Raw genomic sequence first — 18,671 nt, forward strand, 5'->3', positions numbered from 1 at the left:
CACCACTAGCACAATATTGCCCATGCCACCCTCATTAACCCAACATAAAATGACCATCAGCTATCACCAATAGCTGGGACAAGTTTCTTGCTCTCACTGGATGGGTCACTCTAATTTCTTTTAACATGATTTGCATACAAATGTTATTATCTAGACTGTAGATGGCCTTGGACAGATGTGGCAACAGAGGGTCTATGGGAGAGATCCGGGAGTGGTGATGGGTGATGGGCAAGCAGCGAAGGGTGAGCACTGCGGATGTGTCGGTAAAGGTTACTGCTGCGGTTGCAGGCGAAGGTGCAGTGTGGACAGGTGTGAGGTCGAACACCTGTGTGAGTCAGCATGTGACGTTCTTGGTCAGCCTTTCGGGCGAACATTCGCCCACAAACACCGCACAGGAATCCCACCTGCAGGAGAAAACACGCCTCAGTCTCCAGGTGCCTAGTAGAGTAAGTACTTTCAGGTATCTGCCATAAGAACTGTGAAACAATTCCCCACATGCTATAAAACCGTACTGAACATTTTTTCCAAGAATTATGGTCACAGGTACAGCTTTCAAGGTTCACATTCCATTCATCATTAGCAGCATCATTGGTCAGTTGGTTTGGTACTGATAATTAGCAGGAACACTGCCAGAAGTAGGGACAATACCCAGAGTAGGGATATTACCCAGTAAAGGGACACTGCCAGAGGTAGGCACACCACCAGAATTAGGGACACTTCCTGAAGAGGGAACACTGCCTGTAGTAGAGACACTGCCTGGTGCAGGATGATGTCGTAACATGTGTCTCTTCAAATTACTCTTTTTCAAGCAACGCATGGGGCACACAGAGCACTGAAAAGGCTTTTCTCCAGTATGGGTCAGTAAGTGGTTGTGTAAATTCTGACGGGAATTTATACCCTGTGAGACAAACCCACAGAATGGACAGCGTAGTTCAGCACCAACTGGGCCCTTCAGGTTGAGCAGATCTCCCTCAAGGTGCATTAATAGACGGGCATCCCCTCTTCCACCCCAGCCTCTACTTCCTCCCCTGCCTCCCCCTGCTGCCGCCATCACAGCGCCTCCGTCCTGAAATGTAAAGGACAGGCTGTTGGTGTCAGCTAAGGAGGGCCTGAGGATTTCCCAGTGTTCAATTATATTGAGATACTGCATAAATAATTAAAACAAAAATATCATATCATTCAATCCCCATTCAAATGTAAGTTTCTTATTAGTCAATGCAATCTCCAATTTGACAATGCCATAAATTCAAATAAATATTTGGAAAGGCTTCACTACTGTGATACTGCTTTCTCATACACTGCTCCTGTTTCCTTTATACTTTCTTTCTTCTTTTCTCACTTTCAGCAACATTTTACTGATCCCCTAAAAGCAAGGGCTGAAAGAAACATGCATCAGTTTCATTTATTTTCTTAAAAATTACATCACATAAATGCACTGATATCAGTGCATCATATATCTTGTACAATGCCACAAAACAATACAGCTAACTCTTAAGAATGATAACAATACAATTTGTTTCCACATATGATCACAAGGATGTACACTTATCTGCCAATCTAATAAAAATTCTCCTATTTCCGCATCATTTAAGTCCACATGTCTTTCAAATAATCCAGATTCAGTTCACGTACCTTTTCACATAAATAAATTCAGACTTTCTATTTCACTTAATAAATTTGCCTATAATGAAAGAGATCACTTTCTCTCTCTGAATACTGTATAATCAATGCAATTAAACATCATCCTATCACACATCTTTCAGTACGTTGCAATGATGATAAAACCTTTAAAATGTCTTCACTCTAGCACCAAGTGAGCAAGAACTCACAACATTGGGTGTTGGTGTACACGACGTGCATGTCGAACCAAATTCCCACTCTGGCTGAAGCTGAGGGGACAATAAGGGCATCGAAAAGGTCTCTCTCCCGTGTGGATCCTAGCATGGCGTTCTAATAGAAACCGTCTCTTTGGTCCACTGAACATCCTCCCACAAACCTCACATTGCACAAAAACATCTGCTGAAGGTGCAACTGAAGTTGTTGATAAAGGAGGCTGTCTGCTGGCAGAAGAGGAGGTGAAGGAGGTGACAGTCAGAGACGAACACATGCCCGTAGCCAAAGATGGTTCTGCCCTCACTGGGTGCAGAACTCTGCTCCCAAGACTGCAGAGGGACGACCTCTGGAAGACAGTAAGACTTCTGTAACTATTCATTTGATGCAAAATATTGGCTTAGAACGATTCAATGCACTACCACCTAACAGATGTACTTAAATTTAAAAAAAAAGAAAAAAGAAAAATAAGTGCTAGCATCCTCTTTTCTTGTTAGAGGATCTTAAATTTATATCTTCATTCTCTTAAAACACTATACGATACACAAGAAATTCACTTTAGTTCCTTATGATCCTATGTCTTTCTGTTCTGTATCTTTGAATGGATTTCTTCCTCCAGAGTTGAAAAACAAATTGTTGATTGTAGGAATTCTGGAATGTGTAATAGAGGTAGGCAAGCTGAAGGAGGACGTATGTGGCAGAGAGCTTGACATAGTAAGCCCAGCAGAAGTGTGCTGAACGGCAATGTGACGAGTCAGGTTTGTTCGTATATTTGCACGGTATGGACAATGTGGGCAGGCAAATGGTTTCTCTCCAGTGTGGATTATCAGGTGACGGCTAAGGCGAAACTTGTACTTATCGCCCTTGAAGGCTTTGCCACACACAGGGCACATGGCTCCCCCTTCCACCGTGGCCAGGCCCAGCGTCCGTCCCAGGGATGGTGAGAGGACAGTGGCTCCGCCTACACTCGCCTGTAACAACACACTTTATCAGTCTCACAATGGAAGGACAACCACCCTTGTCCAACTTAAATACAAATATTTCTGGCATATCAGCCAGTAAAAGATAGGTCTTAATCTTCCATACATAAGAAGTTCCAATTCAGAAAAATCCTGACGTCCAGCCAGTGCCCTTTTGCTTTGTTTTTTGCTTTGTTTTTCAAACAGCCAAAGGGCTGCATGAAATCAATCCTTACTTAATTGTAATTGTTTTTCCACATACTGTATCAAGGAGGTAGTTAATAAGACGAAGCACAATAAGCACTCTCACAGTGCTAGTCGTTGTGTTGTTGAACTTCAGGCAAATGATGTTGTTGTACTTCTTCTGGAGGATGATGCTGCTGAACTTCCTCCTGGAGATGATGAGGAAGTGTTGCTAGAGTGGCAGCTGCAGCTAGGGCATGTAATCTTGGTGTATGCACCATCCTCACATGTCGGGAAACATGATCTCGACGAGCAGCTCGGTAGGGGCAGTGTGGACAGTGGTAGGGCTTTTCAACAGCATGGGTGGTGGACAGGTGGCGTGTCAGCACGTACTGCCGGTTGGGGCCCTGGAACCTCTTCCTGCACAGCGGACACATGACGGACCCGTTCCCCTGCAATACACAATGCTATCAGCACCTGACCACCACCCAATCCAAATCAATATCATTACTCTGCCCAGGTTTTGCCTAAGGTGAACAGGCCAGTTAGTCCGAACATGAGTTTCATCACATCCACCTCCTACTCCAAAACCAGTTTCAATGGAAATACTTATCCATTAATAGCAGATACTTTCAAAACAGGACTTTAGCCTTTCTACACAATAGTCACCAGTTTCTTCATCCGACAGCTGATTGAAATAATGATGCCCCTCCCTTGCAGTTTTGTGCACATCAATATGATGTAGATATGTCTGTTAAAACAACACTTTTCATATGACCATTAAATTCGTGTAAAATTGTTTAAGTACATTTCATTATGAAATTCATTTGTATACGAGCGGTAAACCAAATTTCTTCGAAATAAGCTTCCAAGCAAGAAACAAATATCAAAGGAATAAACTCACTGATTTTTAAACTGTTAGCTAAAATTTGAGAAATCATTCGTTTATAAATAGCTACAGTTGCGACATTCATCAAGGATGATAATGGAGACACTGGTCTTCAGCAGTCATGGCCATCTGAAACCCTTTGCAACCAAGGCATCTCAGTTTACACCAGAATGAGTTAATTCTTTGAAAACAGATGTTATGTTCTAAAATTTAGGAGGACAGTTGGATACAAGCCATATGTGATGTACCATATAAAAAATCTGGTCTTATTCAGTTCTATGATGGAACATCTTTGAAAAGTATGACTCATAAACTTTCTAAGGGTACTTTTGATCACATATCGTTCTTCTGCGTGATCAACAATCAGTGAAATCAGCAAAAAATCCAGAAGTAAAATAAAAAAAAAGAAATTCTTCAGTGTTTGACATGTATAATACATATCTTACTTGTAGCAATACTAGTTATAATCCAGCACACTACTATACTAAATATGAACTGAAATTGTAGCAATACTAGTTATAATCCAGCACACTACTATATCTAATATGAAATGAAAAGTAAGGCAGTGGCACTGATTCAGAGACATGTCATATTTTGCAATTCATTACAACAGTGAGGTGTTTCATGCATTAAAATGCATACTGAATGTAGTTGTTAACAACATATATGTTCCCAATTACTGTACTTAAGAATCTGAATGCAATTTCAAGTGATAAAGCAAATAAAGTGCTATTAATTGATCGAAAAGAATGTCTGTACACAAATTGTACTCCATTGCATAATGATTTACCAGTTTGATATAATACATCTGGATTCTGAGTGGCATAAAGTGTTAGGAAAGGAGTTAAAACGGCTGCAGAAGCAACATCTTTTGTTTTAAATGTACAGTGAACTCGGCTAGTCCTGAATAATGATATGGGCTGACATTTCATAAGGCAAGTCAGGTTTGCTCTGAAGGCTCAGAGAGGGTGTGATGCAAGACTCTGGTTTGTTGTGTGGGTTCTTGGTTGAGATGGTGGGAGCGCAGAAGACCAGGATGCTCAGGGTGGCGAGAACGTATGTGTCTGGTGAGGTTGCTGGAGATGTTGGCACGGTAGGGGCAGTGCGGGCAGGCGTAAGGTTTCTCCCCTGTGTGAGTCCGCATGTGACGCCTGAGGAGAGTGGCATGGTAAGGTCCATGGAAATCTCGCCTACAAATTGGGCAAGTGGCCATACCAGGCCCCGATGGGGATGTGACCATGCCCATTAGCCCAGCCCGCGCTGCCATCAGCCCCTGCAACAACAGGAAGGCTTTCAGTGCGGCCCATCAAGATTCTAACAAGCTCATATCCATACCCATACTTTAACCACATTCTTCCCAAACAAAAGAACAATAAGTAGTCCCTATTTTCACCAGTCAATTATCTTGTTATACTGTATTCAATATTTCTGGAACATTACCAAAACCGCCTCCCAAAGCATTCATACATTTGGAAGGGTCTGAATACTAGGAAAAATAGCATTTAAATCATTCTTTATTTTGAGGTGCATGAATGAAAATGAAATGGACTGTACATGGATATGACCCTCTATGAGTGTGAATTATATGCCAAGGTTCACCTGATTTCCTTGTCAAAACAGTTCACATAAGAAATGGGACAGTGTTCTGACCGATATTTCATTTCCTATGGATTTATTTTATATGGAATTATCATTCACGAATACAGATCAAAACTCCAGCCATAACCAAATCAATCAATTCTCTGTAAAATGAAAAATATGCGGCCAAAGCTATTCATAAAATAATAAATACTAATACCATTCAACCGTATAACTACAAACTGAATTACTCATAACTATTCCAAGACCAAAATATATTCTTGCAAAAAACCAAGCAGTCAAATATGTTGAAAAGATACTTTTTGCAATTTCTTTTTAAACAATTTATCCATATATAAAGCAAATTCCAAGAGAAATGATCTTACAACTGCAAAGCATAAAAAAATTATGGAGAATGGGATACTAGGGTTAGAGTGGCTGGGAAGCAAGTTAAGGGCAAGCCAAGGCCAAAATGCAAAACGAGAAGCAGAGAAACGGGGTTGACTACCATAGAAACATTTAATATTTTCCAATATGATCATCTAAGATGTTAAACAGAGGAGTGTTTTCACTTGGCGTCTGCCACACCGAGGCAGTGCCATATAAGAGAACATGACAGTTACAAGAACATTTCCCCTAGTTATCTTTCTGCAAATATTTTTCCCACATACTAATACTGTTCTAAAATACTGTATTTCTGTAACAATCCACAATAACAGACTTAATGCAAGAAATGCTGTAAAAAAATACAGTTTAAATCACTTATATGCAAAGATTCTGGATAAATGTATATTCCAATCATCCCATAAAGGACCCTTGCTATATTTGTACAGGTAACTATTGGGGGACCTTACCCATTACTGATAAGGGTTGCCTCTTCCAACCCTTATATAAACTCAATGGCATACTTCAACAGGTGCCTTACGCCATAAGGAACTGCAATTAACACAGGAAGAATATTCCTAGTGATAGTTACCCATATAGCACAATTTCTTACACTTTGGGGACCCTAACTATATTGTACAGGTTTCCTTTTCCCATTATCTTTTAAACTACAAAGCATTCTCTATTGGTATCTGGAGATGCTTTATGCCATAAGCAATTACTGCATTATCACAGGGAAACAATCCTAGTGTCTCAGTTACTAATGTAACACAATGAGGGATGATACAGCTAATATACACCCCATGACAATTATTGAAAACTTTATGATAGTCTGTAGGGCACTGGATTATGGAGATGATGATTTGGTAGATATTTAACTGTCAGCCCTGGGAAAAGTTCTATGAGTAACACTGGTCCATTGGTGGTGGCAGATGATACATAAAGATGTATCAGTCAGCATAAATCAATAAAAATGATATCAGCTGTGCTTATGCGTCATGCCAAATTCAAAAGAGAGTGCAGAAACAAAATGGATCGCTAACCACAACTTTCCTTTCCTTAACCCCTTTTACTGAAAAATCTACTATCTATCCTTGACATACGTTCGAGTTCCATTCTGATCGACCGGTTGGATCTCGAATGGATGTAAGTCGGATGCATGTCAGCATGGCATGTAGAATTCGAATATGTGTACAGTATTCTTTCATCATATTCAATCTTTATCATGATTACCTCTTTATCTATTAAACAGTTTTATCATATGATTCTGCAGTTTCTTTTTACCTTTATTTAAGATATTTTAGTTCAGATTTCATAATTTTCATAATTTTCATGAAATGACATTCTTTTAAATAACTCTATGGTTTATTAAATACAATTCTTTATTTTTACCTTTTCGGCAGCTCCTTTTGTCAGCACTTGCTGCTTCACCTGTGACTCAAATGTTGAGCAAGCTATATCTTCTTTTAGATCTATTGAACCAACCATGACTTGCTGTGAAGTTCTTGATGTAATCCTCATCTGCTCGCTCCTTCAAAGTCTCAAAAAACTTCTAGCCTTCACCTGAATTGTTAGTAAGCTCGGGGGTAAAAAATTCTTAATTTGATCTTCTATCCACAGCATCAACAACTTTTCCATTTCGTGGATGGGCCCTTGTTGTTGCCAAACTTTTCACTGCTTCATGTATTTTTTCTTTGTCCTTTAAAATTATCATGACTATCAAATGGGACAACTGTAGATCATGTGTAATAACATTAACTTTTTCCCTCCATCATATTGGGTGATCACCTTCATTTTCAATTCCAAATCAAGTGTCTTCCTCAGATTTCCTCTTGCTCGTCATCTTCTTTGGGGTTTAATACAAAAATGGTTTAATCTAGCACGAAAATTTGTATTTCACTTAAATAACGATCGTTATTGAATGGTAACTGAGAATGAGAACCGAGAGAGATGCTGTGATGTGCACAATGCCTTGATATCGAATGTCACTATTGTATGCATGCAGCCATCAGCACTGGCAGATGTGCAACAAAGCATAATTTTCATATCTATGTATACCTTTTCATCTATATTTTTTTCGGTCATATGTACAGAAGGTCGTAAGTCACATAGGTCATAAGTGGGGGATTGACAGTATTCATTTTATCTTTTATTTTTTGATATACCTATCCAATGGACCCTCCTAAATTCACAGGGCTCAGTCCTTTAACCCCTTAAATCCTCTAGATGGATATCAACATGAGCCGAATAACCCCTATAGATATGAATCTACACATCAAGATTTACACCTTTGTCTCAAAGGGAGTGATGGATCCTAGGTCATTGATGAGGTGTAAGTGCAAGAGAATTTCTCCCCATAGTAAGTCATTTTCCAGCCATACCAATGGCAGCACATTCTCTTGAGTTTCTAGACATGATATAGATCCTAAGTTACTTGGCAATGATGATCTGTCTTACTGGAGAGTGAAAGAGGATGTTATGGTCAGTGACTCCTCTAGCACTAAAACTTGATCAAGATGAGGCATGTGTTTCTAACAAAAAAGGAGACAGAGCTGCCAGCAGCCACCTGTCCTTAGCAACACTGTATCTGAATGGTGAGGCAGAGTTTTAACAACCTTTCACAATTTTGCTGCTGTGAAAAAAATCATCAATGAATCACAATGATTATAGGAAGATTTAAATAAAATAAAAGATATTAATCAGTAAAAGTTTTTGGTAGCAGCTAACTTGACACTTAAGTTATGCTCCTGCATCTTTTAGCATGTTGCGATTAAACATCTGCAAAAGTTCGATGTGTTAACCATGCAAGAATAGCGGACAAAATATACTTCCGAAGTCTTTTCATTGTTAATATGAATATTTTTGAAAGTAAGATTATGAACATCCTTCAAACAACTCAAAAATTTGAGATTCACTGGATCACACAGGACACCTCAGTGAGGAATTAAGGGTAGTCAAGTCTCCTGGTGTAAACAAGCCAGCTTCATGATGGCAAAATTTACAATCAAGTTTTGTTCAAAGCAAACATTAAGTCTTTTTAAAACCATAGAGAAGGTAAAAATAAACCAGCCAACCATCATGATATGCACAAGCAGTTCACCTGATTATAAAAAGCCTTAGATTTTTCAATCACCACAACACCCAAAAATAGTACACCATCAAACTGTTTCATTTCAATCATCATACAGTTAGGTATCTAGCTGCTTTCCTTTAGTTGTACTTGTATTTTGCTTTACAAAACCTCTTTTTGATTCTGATTCAGCAAAAACCTGAGAGGCTTGTTCTTTTTGAGCTTTAGCATCAATGACAATTATTATGCTAACATCTTACTGTATCAATGAGTCAGTATACTTCTCATTTTTTTTTAGCCGTCTACAAAAGTGCTTTTCGTTGCAATCTTAATAAAACTTCCTAATGTTTTACTCCATTAGTATCATGCTAGAATTCTATGTCATAACTGCAATGCACAATATAAAAAGCCCCACCAAAGATTTTCACAGAGAACTAAAAATACAGCAGGGATTAACCTGAGCTCTTCATGTGTTCGTAAACCCATCCTTAAAAGTGGAAGGTTATAGGAAGAGGAAAAGCCAGAAGGAAGAAAATTTTAGAATTTCAATATACAAGGAAGGAAGGCATCATTAATAGCCATCCTTGTGAGCTCAAATTTCCACAAAGAAACTGTGAGATAAAGAACCGACTCAAATGCTATGGTCCATTTCTGGATACTCCATTTAATGAGAAACTGGCTCAAATTAAATCAAATGGGTCATTCAGCCATAAACTGGTTCCTGTACCCTAGCGATAAATAGTTAGTTTCATGGGTTTACCATGAAACACAGTCCTACTTATGACATCATGCTCCAGCTGGTAGTTAGACCTCTAATCATATGACATCACTAACCCACCCACAGGATAAGTCTACATCAGATTTCCCAAGTGCAGCACTGGACATATAAGCTCTGAGCACAGTGGATGTGCCTAAAGTATTTAACTGTTATTTTACCTTGGAAATCATAACAGAGTACTGCCAGTCTTCTGGAAAAGTTCTTGAGAAAGGAAGGGCAAAATTCTAAAACATGGTAAACCTTCATATAGTCATAAGTAAATTCTTAAAAAAATATCTAATAATTTTGTGGTCATGTGTTCTCATGAATTCTTCCATGATGAGGTCCATTGATATGCAGAATAAGAATCATAACCCTACAAGATGTAAGAATTTGTTTGAAACTGTAAGAAACATTCATACAAGCACCTCTTATGCTACCCAATACACATGCTACTTTCAGGACAACAATCCACTTTTCAAAGGTTAAGAAATGATCTCTTATGGTATTTCAATACTGCTCTGATATTTTGAGTCATGAAACTATCAAGCACATGATTGAGTCCGATCCACATTAGATAACAATCCCATGTTTCTGGGAGTCAGAAATATTTCTAAACTTCCAAAATACAAGGAATTCCACAAACATTTAAATACAGTTGTCCCTCATTTCCAACAAAGATTAATACATAACTCTTAGAAAAGCAAACAGCAACCAACCATTGGGTCCTTCAAAGGCTGTCTGTGACAGCGGAAAAGGACAGAAAACACACAGTTTTACGTAAGAGAAATAAAATAACAATCACATGATAGATATAAGCACGTGTAAACTTCACATTTATGAAGGCACAAATAATGTTAAGCATGGACCTGAAGTATGGTATTTATCAATACTATCTTCAAACACCTATGGTGTCGCTTTCAACTACTCTTGCTAGTAAATCATTCCATAAATCAAACATCCTGTTGAAGAAAAAGCATTGTGCCTCATTCAAAGTAACACATTTGCCCAGGAGTTTGTATCCATTACTAAGAAGTAGTACAAGACAAGAGATAACCTACAACTACTTGCAATGAGGTTGTCAGTCTTAAATAATCTTGAATATCTGTACAAAATCATCTTTTAACCATCTTAATTAACTTCAGATTATCTTGCTACTTCTCAAAGAATTTGTGTTTTCATTGGCAAATCTGTATTTTTTCCATTTTACCCATAATTTTTTTTTCTCGAGTAACACAATATTCATGGTGATGATACACCAATGATTTGTAAAGACTGAGGATTAGTTTCTTATTGCATGAATTTGAATAACATATCTATGAAGCTCATAATTTTGTGTGCCCTTCTTACAAGTGCTTTTATGCACAGTTACTTCACTTTAAATAATTACAGGTTATCAAAATTAAGTTTTTTTTTCTTCATTTACATTCTGAAGCACAATAGAAGTTATACTATGCCTTGCCTGATGATGTGCAAAACTTTACTTTTAAATGTTGAAATCACTCATAATAAAAACCTCACTGCTTCTTCATACAATCAGCTTTCCTCCCACACCATTAATTCATAAAACCTTCACAAAACATCTCTGTCAACCATATATTTCACCAGATCCTTGTATGCCATATCTGTACTAATCCTTCTCTTTCTCTAAATATGTCTCACACACATTCTTCTTCGTAACTGTGCCCTATCACACACTGACTAATCAATAAGCCCAGGACCCCCCCCATGACTCATTCAGCCCACCAATGCAGCAAACAAAATCTCAATTCAATCCATTCATGAAACATGCTACAACTCCCAATTACATAAACTAAATGAACAAACGCAACTACAAAAATCTACTTGATAAAGAAATCCCGAAAGCACAACACACTCAACTTCTTCGGCACCAAAATTCTTTTAAAAAAGTATCAGTGAACACATTATTCATTAATAACCATTAGAAGATTACTCTGGCAAATATGGTCTTGATAAGTTTTACTTATAATGTATCGATTATAACTTTAAAGGTATCCTACTGCTTTGCAAGTAAAACTTCAATCACATCAATTTACAAAGATACTAGAAATTTTGTTCAGAGTACCTTCTGAGAATCCAGCATGCACCCATAGAATGACAAAAAATGGTCATAAGTGATTCTTCCAGGGTGATCTGGGAGTTTGCAGGTGATTTAACAGGGATCATAATCTATCTACATCCATCAATTTACTTGATACAATTAAACCCAAAATTATCAACCAACAACTAGTTATTGATTCTGAGCTCTATTACAGTTGATTTTGTTCCAAGATGTTTCTCATTGGTCCTGCACATTTTGTGTCTTGTTTTACTTGTCTTTCTTCTTCCCCTTTTAAAAAAAAACATAAACAAAATATACCAGGAGTAGTAAACAAAAGGAAGTGCTGTTCACATTTATTCTGGAGACTGTTACTCTCAATTGATATGAGTTTTGACAAATACATTTATCAAATGCACTAATGAATATATTCCTGGCTGCAACTGTTATGAAAAAGTAATTATGCTTGAAGAAGGCAAAGTATTCATTTAAGTATAAATCTTTTTTTAGCAAGCATGTGATGGCCTTCAGAAAATAAAAGGCAAAAAAGGTCACTCCTGAACTATTATAATCACTTTTCCAAACCTTGAGAATAATAATCTTTATCAAATACATACTGAAACTCTAATGTCCTGTTCTATTCTGGTATGTAAAAAATTTCATTCCATACTTTCTAAATTTAATATGATGTAACAAAACAATTGAACTCTGCCATATCATGCACATGAAACAGACAGAGCACTGTATCCCACTCTACATTCATTTCATACTCTTTCATTATCATAAATCATTACAAAAATAGAGTTCCCACCACAATATAATGTATACCAATACCAAGAAAGTAATTCTAATGCCATATCCTTAGAAAAAAATTAAACTTCAGTAAATCAATAATTCTCTGCTTCTTCACAAGGTTACATCTTTAATCTGGTGCTTTTAGATACAACAGCAAAAGCAGTTTTTGCTTGGTATAATATGCAATGAAATGCAGAATTTTTGTCATTACTATTGCATAAAAATATCAACAGCCACTAATTCCCTTTTAATCCTCACAATCAAGCCTTTCCCTCTTGTCAACCACACGAAAAAAGAAAGCACAGTGTGCGCTTGAAAACTTAATTTCGTTTGTAGTAATATTCAATTTACTAAATGTGAAAACTGTGCATGAGAGACTACAGCTGACTGTAATCATACGATCCAATGTAATCAAGAAGATTTGACTCGTAAATTCCTTAATTATTCTGCACCGATCATTATGATATCTCCGGAGCAAAGTTGTCTAAATAGTATGTGTGAGGCTGTAGTATGTATGGGGCATGATTATGAAGGACTACCATGGTGATTCCCTCCACACTCAGTCTGGCACGACCACGGCATGTTTTCTTGGTACATCGCCACCAACTGGTCCGTCCTCCAGCCTCTTCACGACAAATCCTGTGCTTGAAACCTTCGAAGTAAAGCAGGTCTTTCCCCCTCTGAGACTTGACAAAGGCTCCACCCTGCTGGAGGAAAACTGTATATCAGGGTTGGCTCTTTATCCCTTGGAAGTCTTTCCAAACTTGTGAGGTGCTCTCATCCTTTGTGCTTAAATCCTTAACACACCCTATACAGCTGTGTAAGCACACATGTTCTTTTCATATTCAAACATTCATATACAGTATTGTTCTTTTCATGTTACATGATGTGGTACTTTTCAAAGGACAAGATACTGCACCAAGAAAACACATATAAAAGCCTTGATGATACAGCAACGTAAAAAAAAAAAAAATAAAAATAAAAAGTTAGAGCATCCATTTTATAATTTCTGATATGATTCTTGGAAAAAATTTAGTTGTATCCCATCAATGGAGGTATCAGCTGTTTATCACAATTCTGCATACCAATGCCCAAGGGTGCAATCAATTTCCTTACTTTATAATAAAAAAAAATGCTTTCCTTTTCATTCAAGGAGGTGACGAAGGATGATGCACTGTTTGTGATGATGGGCTGGTGGCAAGGTTTACGGATGCAGGTAAAAGAGACGGGGCAGCTACAAGGTTCGTAGTAGGAGTGTGAACAGTACGCAAGTGTCGAGTGAGATTACTAGATACATTTGCACGGTATGGACAATGGGGACACTGATATGGCTTCTCTCCTGTATGGGTAATCATATGTCTCGTTAACAGGAACTTCTTGTTTAGCCCATGAAATTCCCGTCCACACTCTGGGCACGGCAGCGGAGATCCTAAATCCCCAGTTACAGAGACGTTTCCTCCCCCTGTGGGATTAAGGCGCGGAACACACTGGGACTTGTGCAGGGCAGACGCTGAAGGGGAGCACCTCACCAGGGGACTGCGCCACGACAGCCTCTGAAATACACAAAGGCATCGTCACACCCCTGGTATGGCTCCCCCTGCAACTTTACACACAAACTTTAACTTCTGATATAGCTTTAGGTGAAGCTAAACAGTGCCTTAGTTATTTCCAACTTACACTAATCTAACATCATATTGTTCTTTCACCAATCATCATAAATTTTTTCATTTCACTATCATCACATGAACACAGTTCTTTCAATGTTAATTTTTTTTTTCAATAACAGCAATGCACTTTAAATACAACAAATACCATCCCATTACAAACTCTTAAAGAAGCTAAAATTCAATAAACTATCCTCACTGTTATACATGAGTTTTCCTAAGCAACCTTCAACACAAAAAGATCCATGTATAACTAATCTAGAACAAAAAACAATTTTTGTTAATCACATACTTCATGAATAAAATCATTATACAATTCAGTACAATTCAGTTTGATCATGCAAGTAATGAAAGGGTAAGAGAGATGTGTGGTATTAAAAAGTGTGTGGTTGAGAGAGCAGAAGAGGGTGTATTGAAATGGTTTGGTCACATGGAGAGAATGAGTGAGGAAAGATCGACAAAGAGGATATATGTGTCAGAGGTGGAGGGAATGATAAGTGGAAGACCAAACTGGAGGTGGATGGATGGAGTGAAAAAGATTTTGAGCGATTGGGGACTGAACATACAGGAGGGTGAAAGGAGTGCAAGGAATAAAGTGAATTGGAACGATGTATACTGGGGTTGACGTGCTGTCAATGGATTGACCAGAGTATGTGAAGCATCTGGGGTAAACCATTGAAAGTTTAGTGGAGGCTAGAAGTGGAAAGGGACCTGTGGTTTCGGTGCATTACAAATGACCGATAGAGACCAAGTGTGAATGAATGTGGCCTTTGTTGTCTTTTCCTGCCATTTCATGTGTGGCGGGGTGGTAACGGGAATGGATGAAGTAAGAAAGTATGATTATGTACATGTGTGTGTATATATATTATATATATATATATATATATATATATATATATATATATATATATATTATATATATATGTGTGTGTGTGTGTGTATGTATATGTATGTATACGTTGAAATGTATAGGTATGTATATGCATATACACATTTCAACATATACATATATATACATACACAGACATATACATATATACACATGTACACACCCACACCTGTCGCCACCCCGCCACACATGAAATGGCACCTCCCTTCCCCCATGCACTTGTGAGGTAGCGCTAGGAAAAGATAACAAATGCCACATTCATTCACACTCAAGTCTCTAGCTGTCATGTGTAATGCATTGAAACCACAGCTCCTTTTCCACACACACACACACACACACATAATTCCCCCCCAATACATATTCTCCATTTCCTGTATTGGCATTAAGAACAGAGGACTCAGCCTTTGAGAGAAAATCCTCACTTGCCCCCTTCTCTGCTCCTTTTTTGGAAAAGTAAAAACTTGAAGGGGAGAATTTCTAGACTTCTACTCCCATCCCTTTTAGTTGCCTTCTACAACATGCTGGAAATATGTGGGAAGTATTCTTTTTCCCCTATCCCCAGGGTTCAATCCATTGACAGAACGTTAACCCCAGTATACCACATCGTTCCAATTCACTCTATTCCTTGCACACCTTTCACCCTCCAGCATGTTCAGGCCCCGATCACTCAAAATCTTTTTCACTTTATCTTTCCACCTCCAATTTGGTCTCCCACTTCTCCTTGTGTGTGTGTGTGTGTGTGTGTAATTGCCTTTGGAGTGAAAAGTTCTTTGAAGAGACCGAGTTCCCAAAGGTACAGCCTCACTAAATGTGACTTTTAAATCGCAGTGTAACCTTGAAGAGGTGGAGTTCAGTAACACCTCAATATACATTTCTTTGGTTCAGCATGGTAGGGTCCAAAAAATTGTAGATGTAGCAATTTTTACAAAGTATAGAAATTAAAGATTTTCAAGGATTCTGATGGTTTAGCAAAACAAAGTCTGGTAATGCAAGCTATTCAATTAATAAAATGTGGTCAAGGCAATCTTATACTACAGGGGCTCTTTGCTTAACATATTACATGCACTCCTGAAAAATGTTACTCCATGTGAAATCATTTTCAATGAAGCCAACTTTACCAAACACTGAAGTCTATATAAAATGGGGATATGTTCCTAAGGAATATTTCTGGACATATTTCCTCACCTATATTGTTCTGTGTTATATCGGACTTTTCTTAATTGTTCTGCATGCTTTCATCATTAAGTACTATGATGCCTATTCCAAACACGTCACATGCATTTAGTTGACCTAAAGTGAAAAGGGGATGAAGGCAGTCAAAATACACTTTAGTTTCAAAAGTTTGGATACCACTGAAGGGAGCTACTTTCTAGCCACAAACCTTGTCATATATGTATTATTCCTCCTCACCGTGGTTTAGCATTAAAGAACCGTTTTATCTTATTGATGACAAAGGAAACATTATTGCTAACCTGTAGTTTGGCTATGATAGCTTGATAAGCAGTACCTATTGTACCTTTCTTTTTTGTAAAATGTTGCTATTAAGAGAACTCGCTCGTTTTTTGTGACTCGAGACATTTTATTGAAGGAGAATGATTGCCATCCACTACAGGGTAAATGTTCTGCTGTCCAATTTCCGATTAGCATAAGAGCCAATATTCTTAATTTCTTTCATAGGCCACACCTTATTTATTTATTATTTATTTAGCTTTGTCGCTGTCTCCCGCGTTAGCGAGGTAGCGCAAGGAAACAGACGAAAGAATGTCCCAACCCGCCCACATACACATGTATATACATACACGTCCACACACGCAAATATACATACCTATACACCTCAATGTACACAAATATATACACACACAGACATATACATATATACACATGTACATAATTCATACTGTCTGCCTTTATTTGTTCCCATCGCCACCTCGCCACAAGGATTAACAACCCCCTCCCCCCTCATGTGTGCGAGGTAGCGCTAGGAAAAGACAACAAAGGCCCCATTCATTCACACTCAGTCTCTAGCTGTCATGTAATAATGCACCGAAACCACAGCTCCCTTTCCACATCCAGGCCCCACACAACCTTCCATGGTTTACCCCAGACGCTTCACATGTCCTGGTTCAATCCATTGACAGCACGTCGACCCCGGTATACCACATCGTTCCAATTCACTCTATTCCTTGCACGCCTTTCACCCTCCTGCATGTTCAGGCCCAGATCACTCAAAATCTTTTTCACTCCATCTTTCCACCTCCAATTTAGTCTCCCACTTCTCCTCGTTCCCTCCACCTCCGACACATATATCCTCTTGGTCCTCTTGGTCAATCTTTCCTCACTCATTCTCTCCATGTGCCCAAACCATTCCAAAACACCCTCTTCTGCTCTCTCAACCACGCTCTTTTTATTTCCACACATCTCTCTTACCCTTACATTACTTACTCGATCAAACCACCTCACACCACATATTGTCCTCAAACATCTCATTTCCAGCACATCCACCCTCCTCCGCACAACTCTATCCATAGCCCACGCCTCGCAACCATACAACACTGTTGGAACCACTATTCCTTCAAACATACCCATTTTTGCTTTCCGAGATAATGTTCTCAACTTCCCAACATACTTCAAGGCTCCCAGAATTTTCGCCCCATCCCCCACCCTATGATTCACTTCTGCTTCCATGGTTCCATCCGCTGCCAGATCCACTCCCAGATATCTAAAACACTTTACTTCCTCCAGTTTTTCTCCCTTCAAACTTACCTCCCAATTGACTTGACCTTCAACCCTACTGTGCCTAATAACCTTGCTCTTATTCACATTTACTTTTAACTTTCTTCTTTCACACACTTTACCAAACTCCGTCACCAGCTTCTGCAGTTTCTTACATGAATCAGCCACCAGCGCTGTATCATCAGCGAACAACAACTGACTCACTTCCCAAGCTCTCTCATCCACCACAGACTGCATACTTGCCCCTCTTTACAACTCTTGCATTCACCTCCCTAACAACCCCATCCATAAACAAATTAAACATATGTTTATGTAATGATTGTCATAACATCAATTCAAGCACTGATGATCCTCTCCTCCTTTATTTATTTCTATTTGAAAGAACATTAGAAGGAATTTTTCTTTATCTTTTTTTCCAAGAGCGTCTTCATCTTTTCATGGTGCTACCTCACGTTGTGGAAGAAATGTTGAAAAGGCATAAAAGAAAAAAAAATTACCCCAGGACCTATTTCTACAAATGAGTTTTGATGTTATACAGAACTCCTTCCAGAAGCTTTCAGCATGAGGGAAATGTGGACTTCTTTGGTTTGGGATGTTCTTCAGCAAGACTGTTACCGTCTCACCTGCATGGATACACCATGAAGGCAGATTGATCTTCAGTTTTGAGTTATGCAAGGGCATATGTCTTTTAGGATGCTTAAGGAGCATCAGGTAGAAGCAGTCAGTAGGAAAATAAGGTAGTAGCCTCTGAAAACACTGCACTAGAGTTGCCCTCTGCCAGTGGCCTGTTAAATATGAGCCACAAAAGACTAAGAAGTGGCACTGAAGTCCACTAGTTATCCCCTTGAGGGAGTTCCAGAAGGGAACAGGTGTCAAAGAGA

At 38.6% G+C, this 18,671-nt stretch overlaps 1 protein-coding gene across 19 annotated transcripts in view; it reads right to left on the reverse strand.

Annotated features, from left to right (window-relative positions):
• Positions 1-18,671, reverse strand: part of LOC139754721 (uncharacterized) — a 201,893-nt gene that overhangs the window by 44,967 nt on the left and 138,255 nt on the right. Inside the window, exons 5-6 of one of the 19 annotated variants that reach the window (XM_071672328.1) lie at positions 3,100-3,424; positions 2,679-2,801 (exon numbers count right to left, since the gene is read on the reverse strand). The exons of 10 other annotated variants lie outside the window; for them this stretch is intronic. In XM_071672328.1, the coding sequence (XP_071528429.1) occupies positions 3,104-3,424 (321 nt within the window). In that variant the 3' untranslated portion in view covers positions 2,679-2,801; positions 3,100-3,103. 8 more of the 19 variants (XM_071672343.1, XM_071672321.1, XM_071672315.1 and 5 more) reach the window with 8 other exon arrangements.

The sequence above is a fragment of the Panulirus ornatus genome, chromosome 17, assembly GCF_036320965.1.
Source record: "Panulirus ornatus isolate Po-2019 chromosome 17, ASM3632096v1, whole genome shotgun sequence".
Taxonomy (NCBI): domain Eukaryota; kingdom Metazoa; phylum Arthropoda; class Malacostraca; order Decapoda; family Palinuridae; genus Panulirus; species Panulirus ornatus.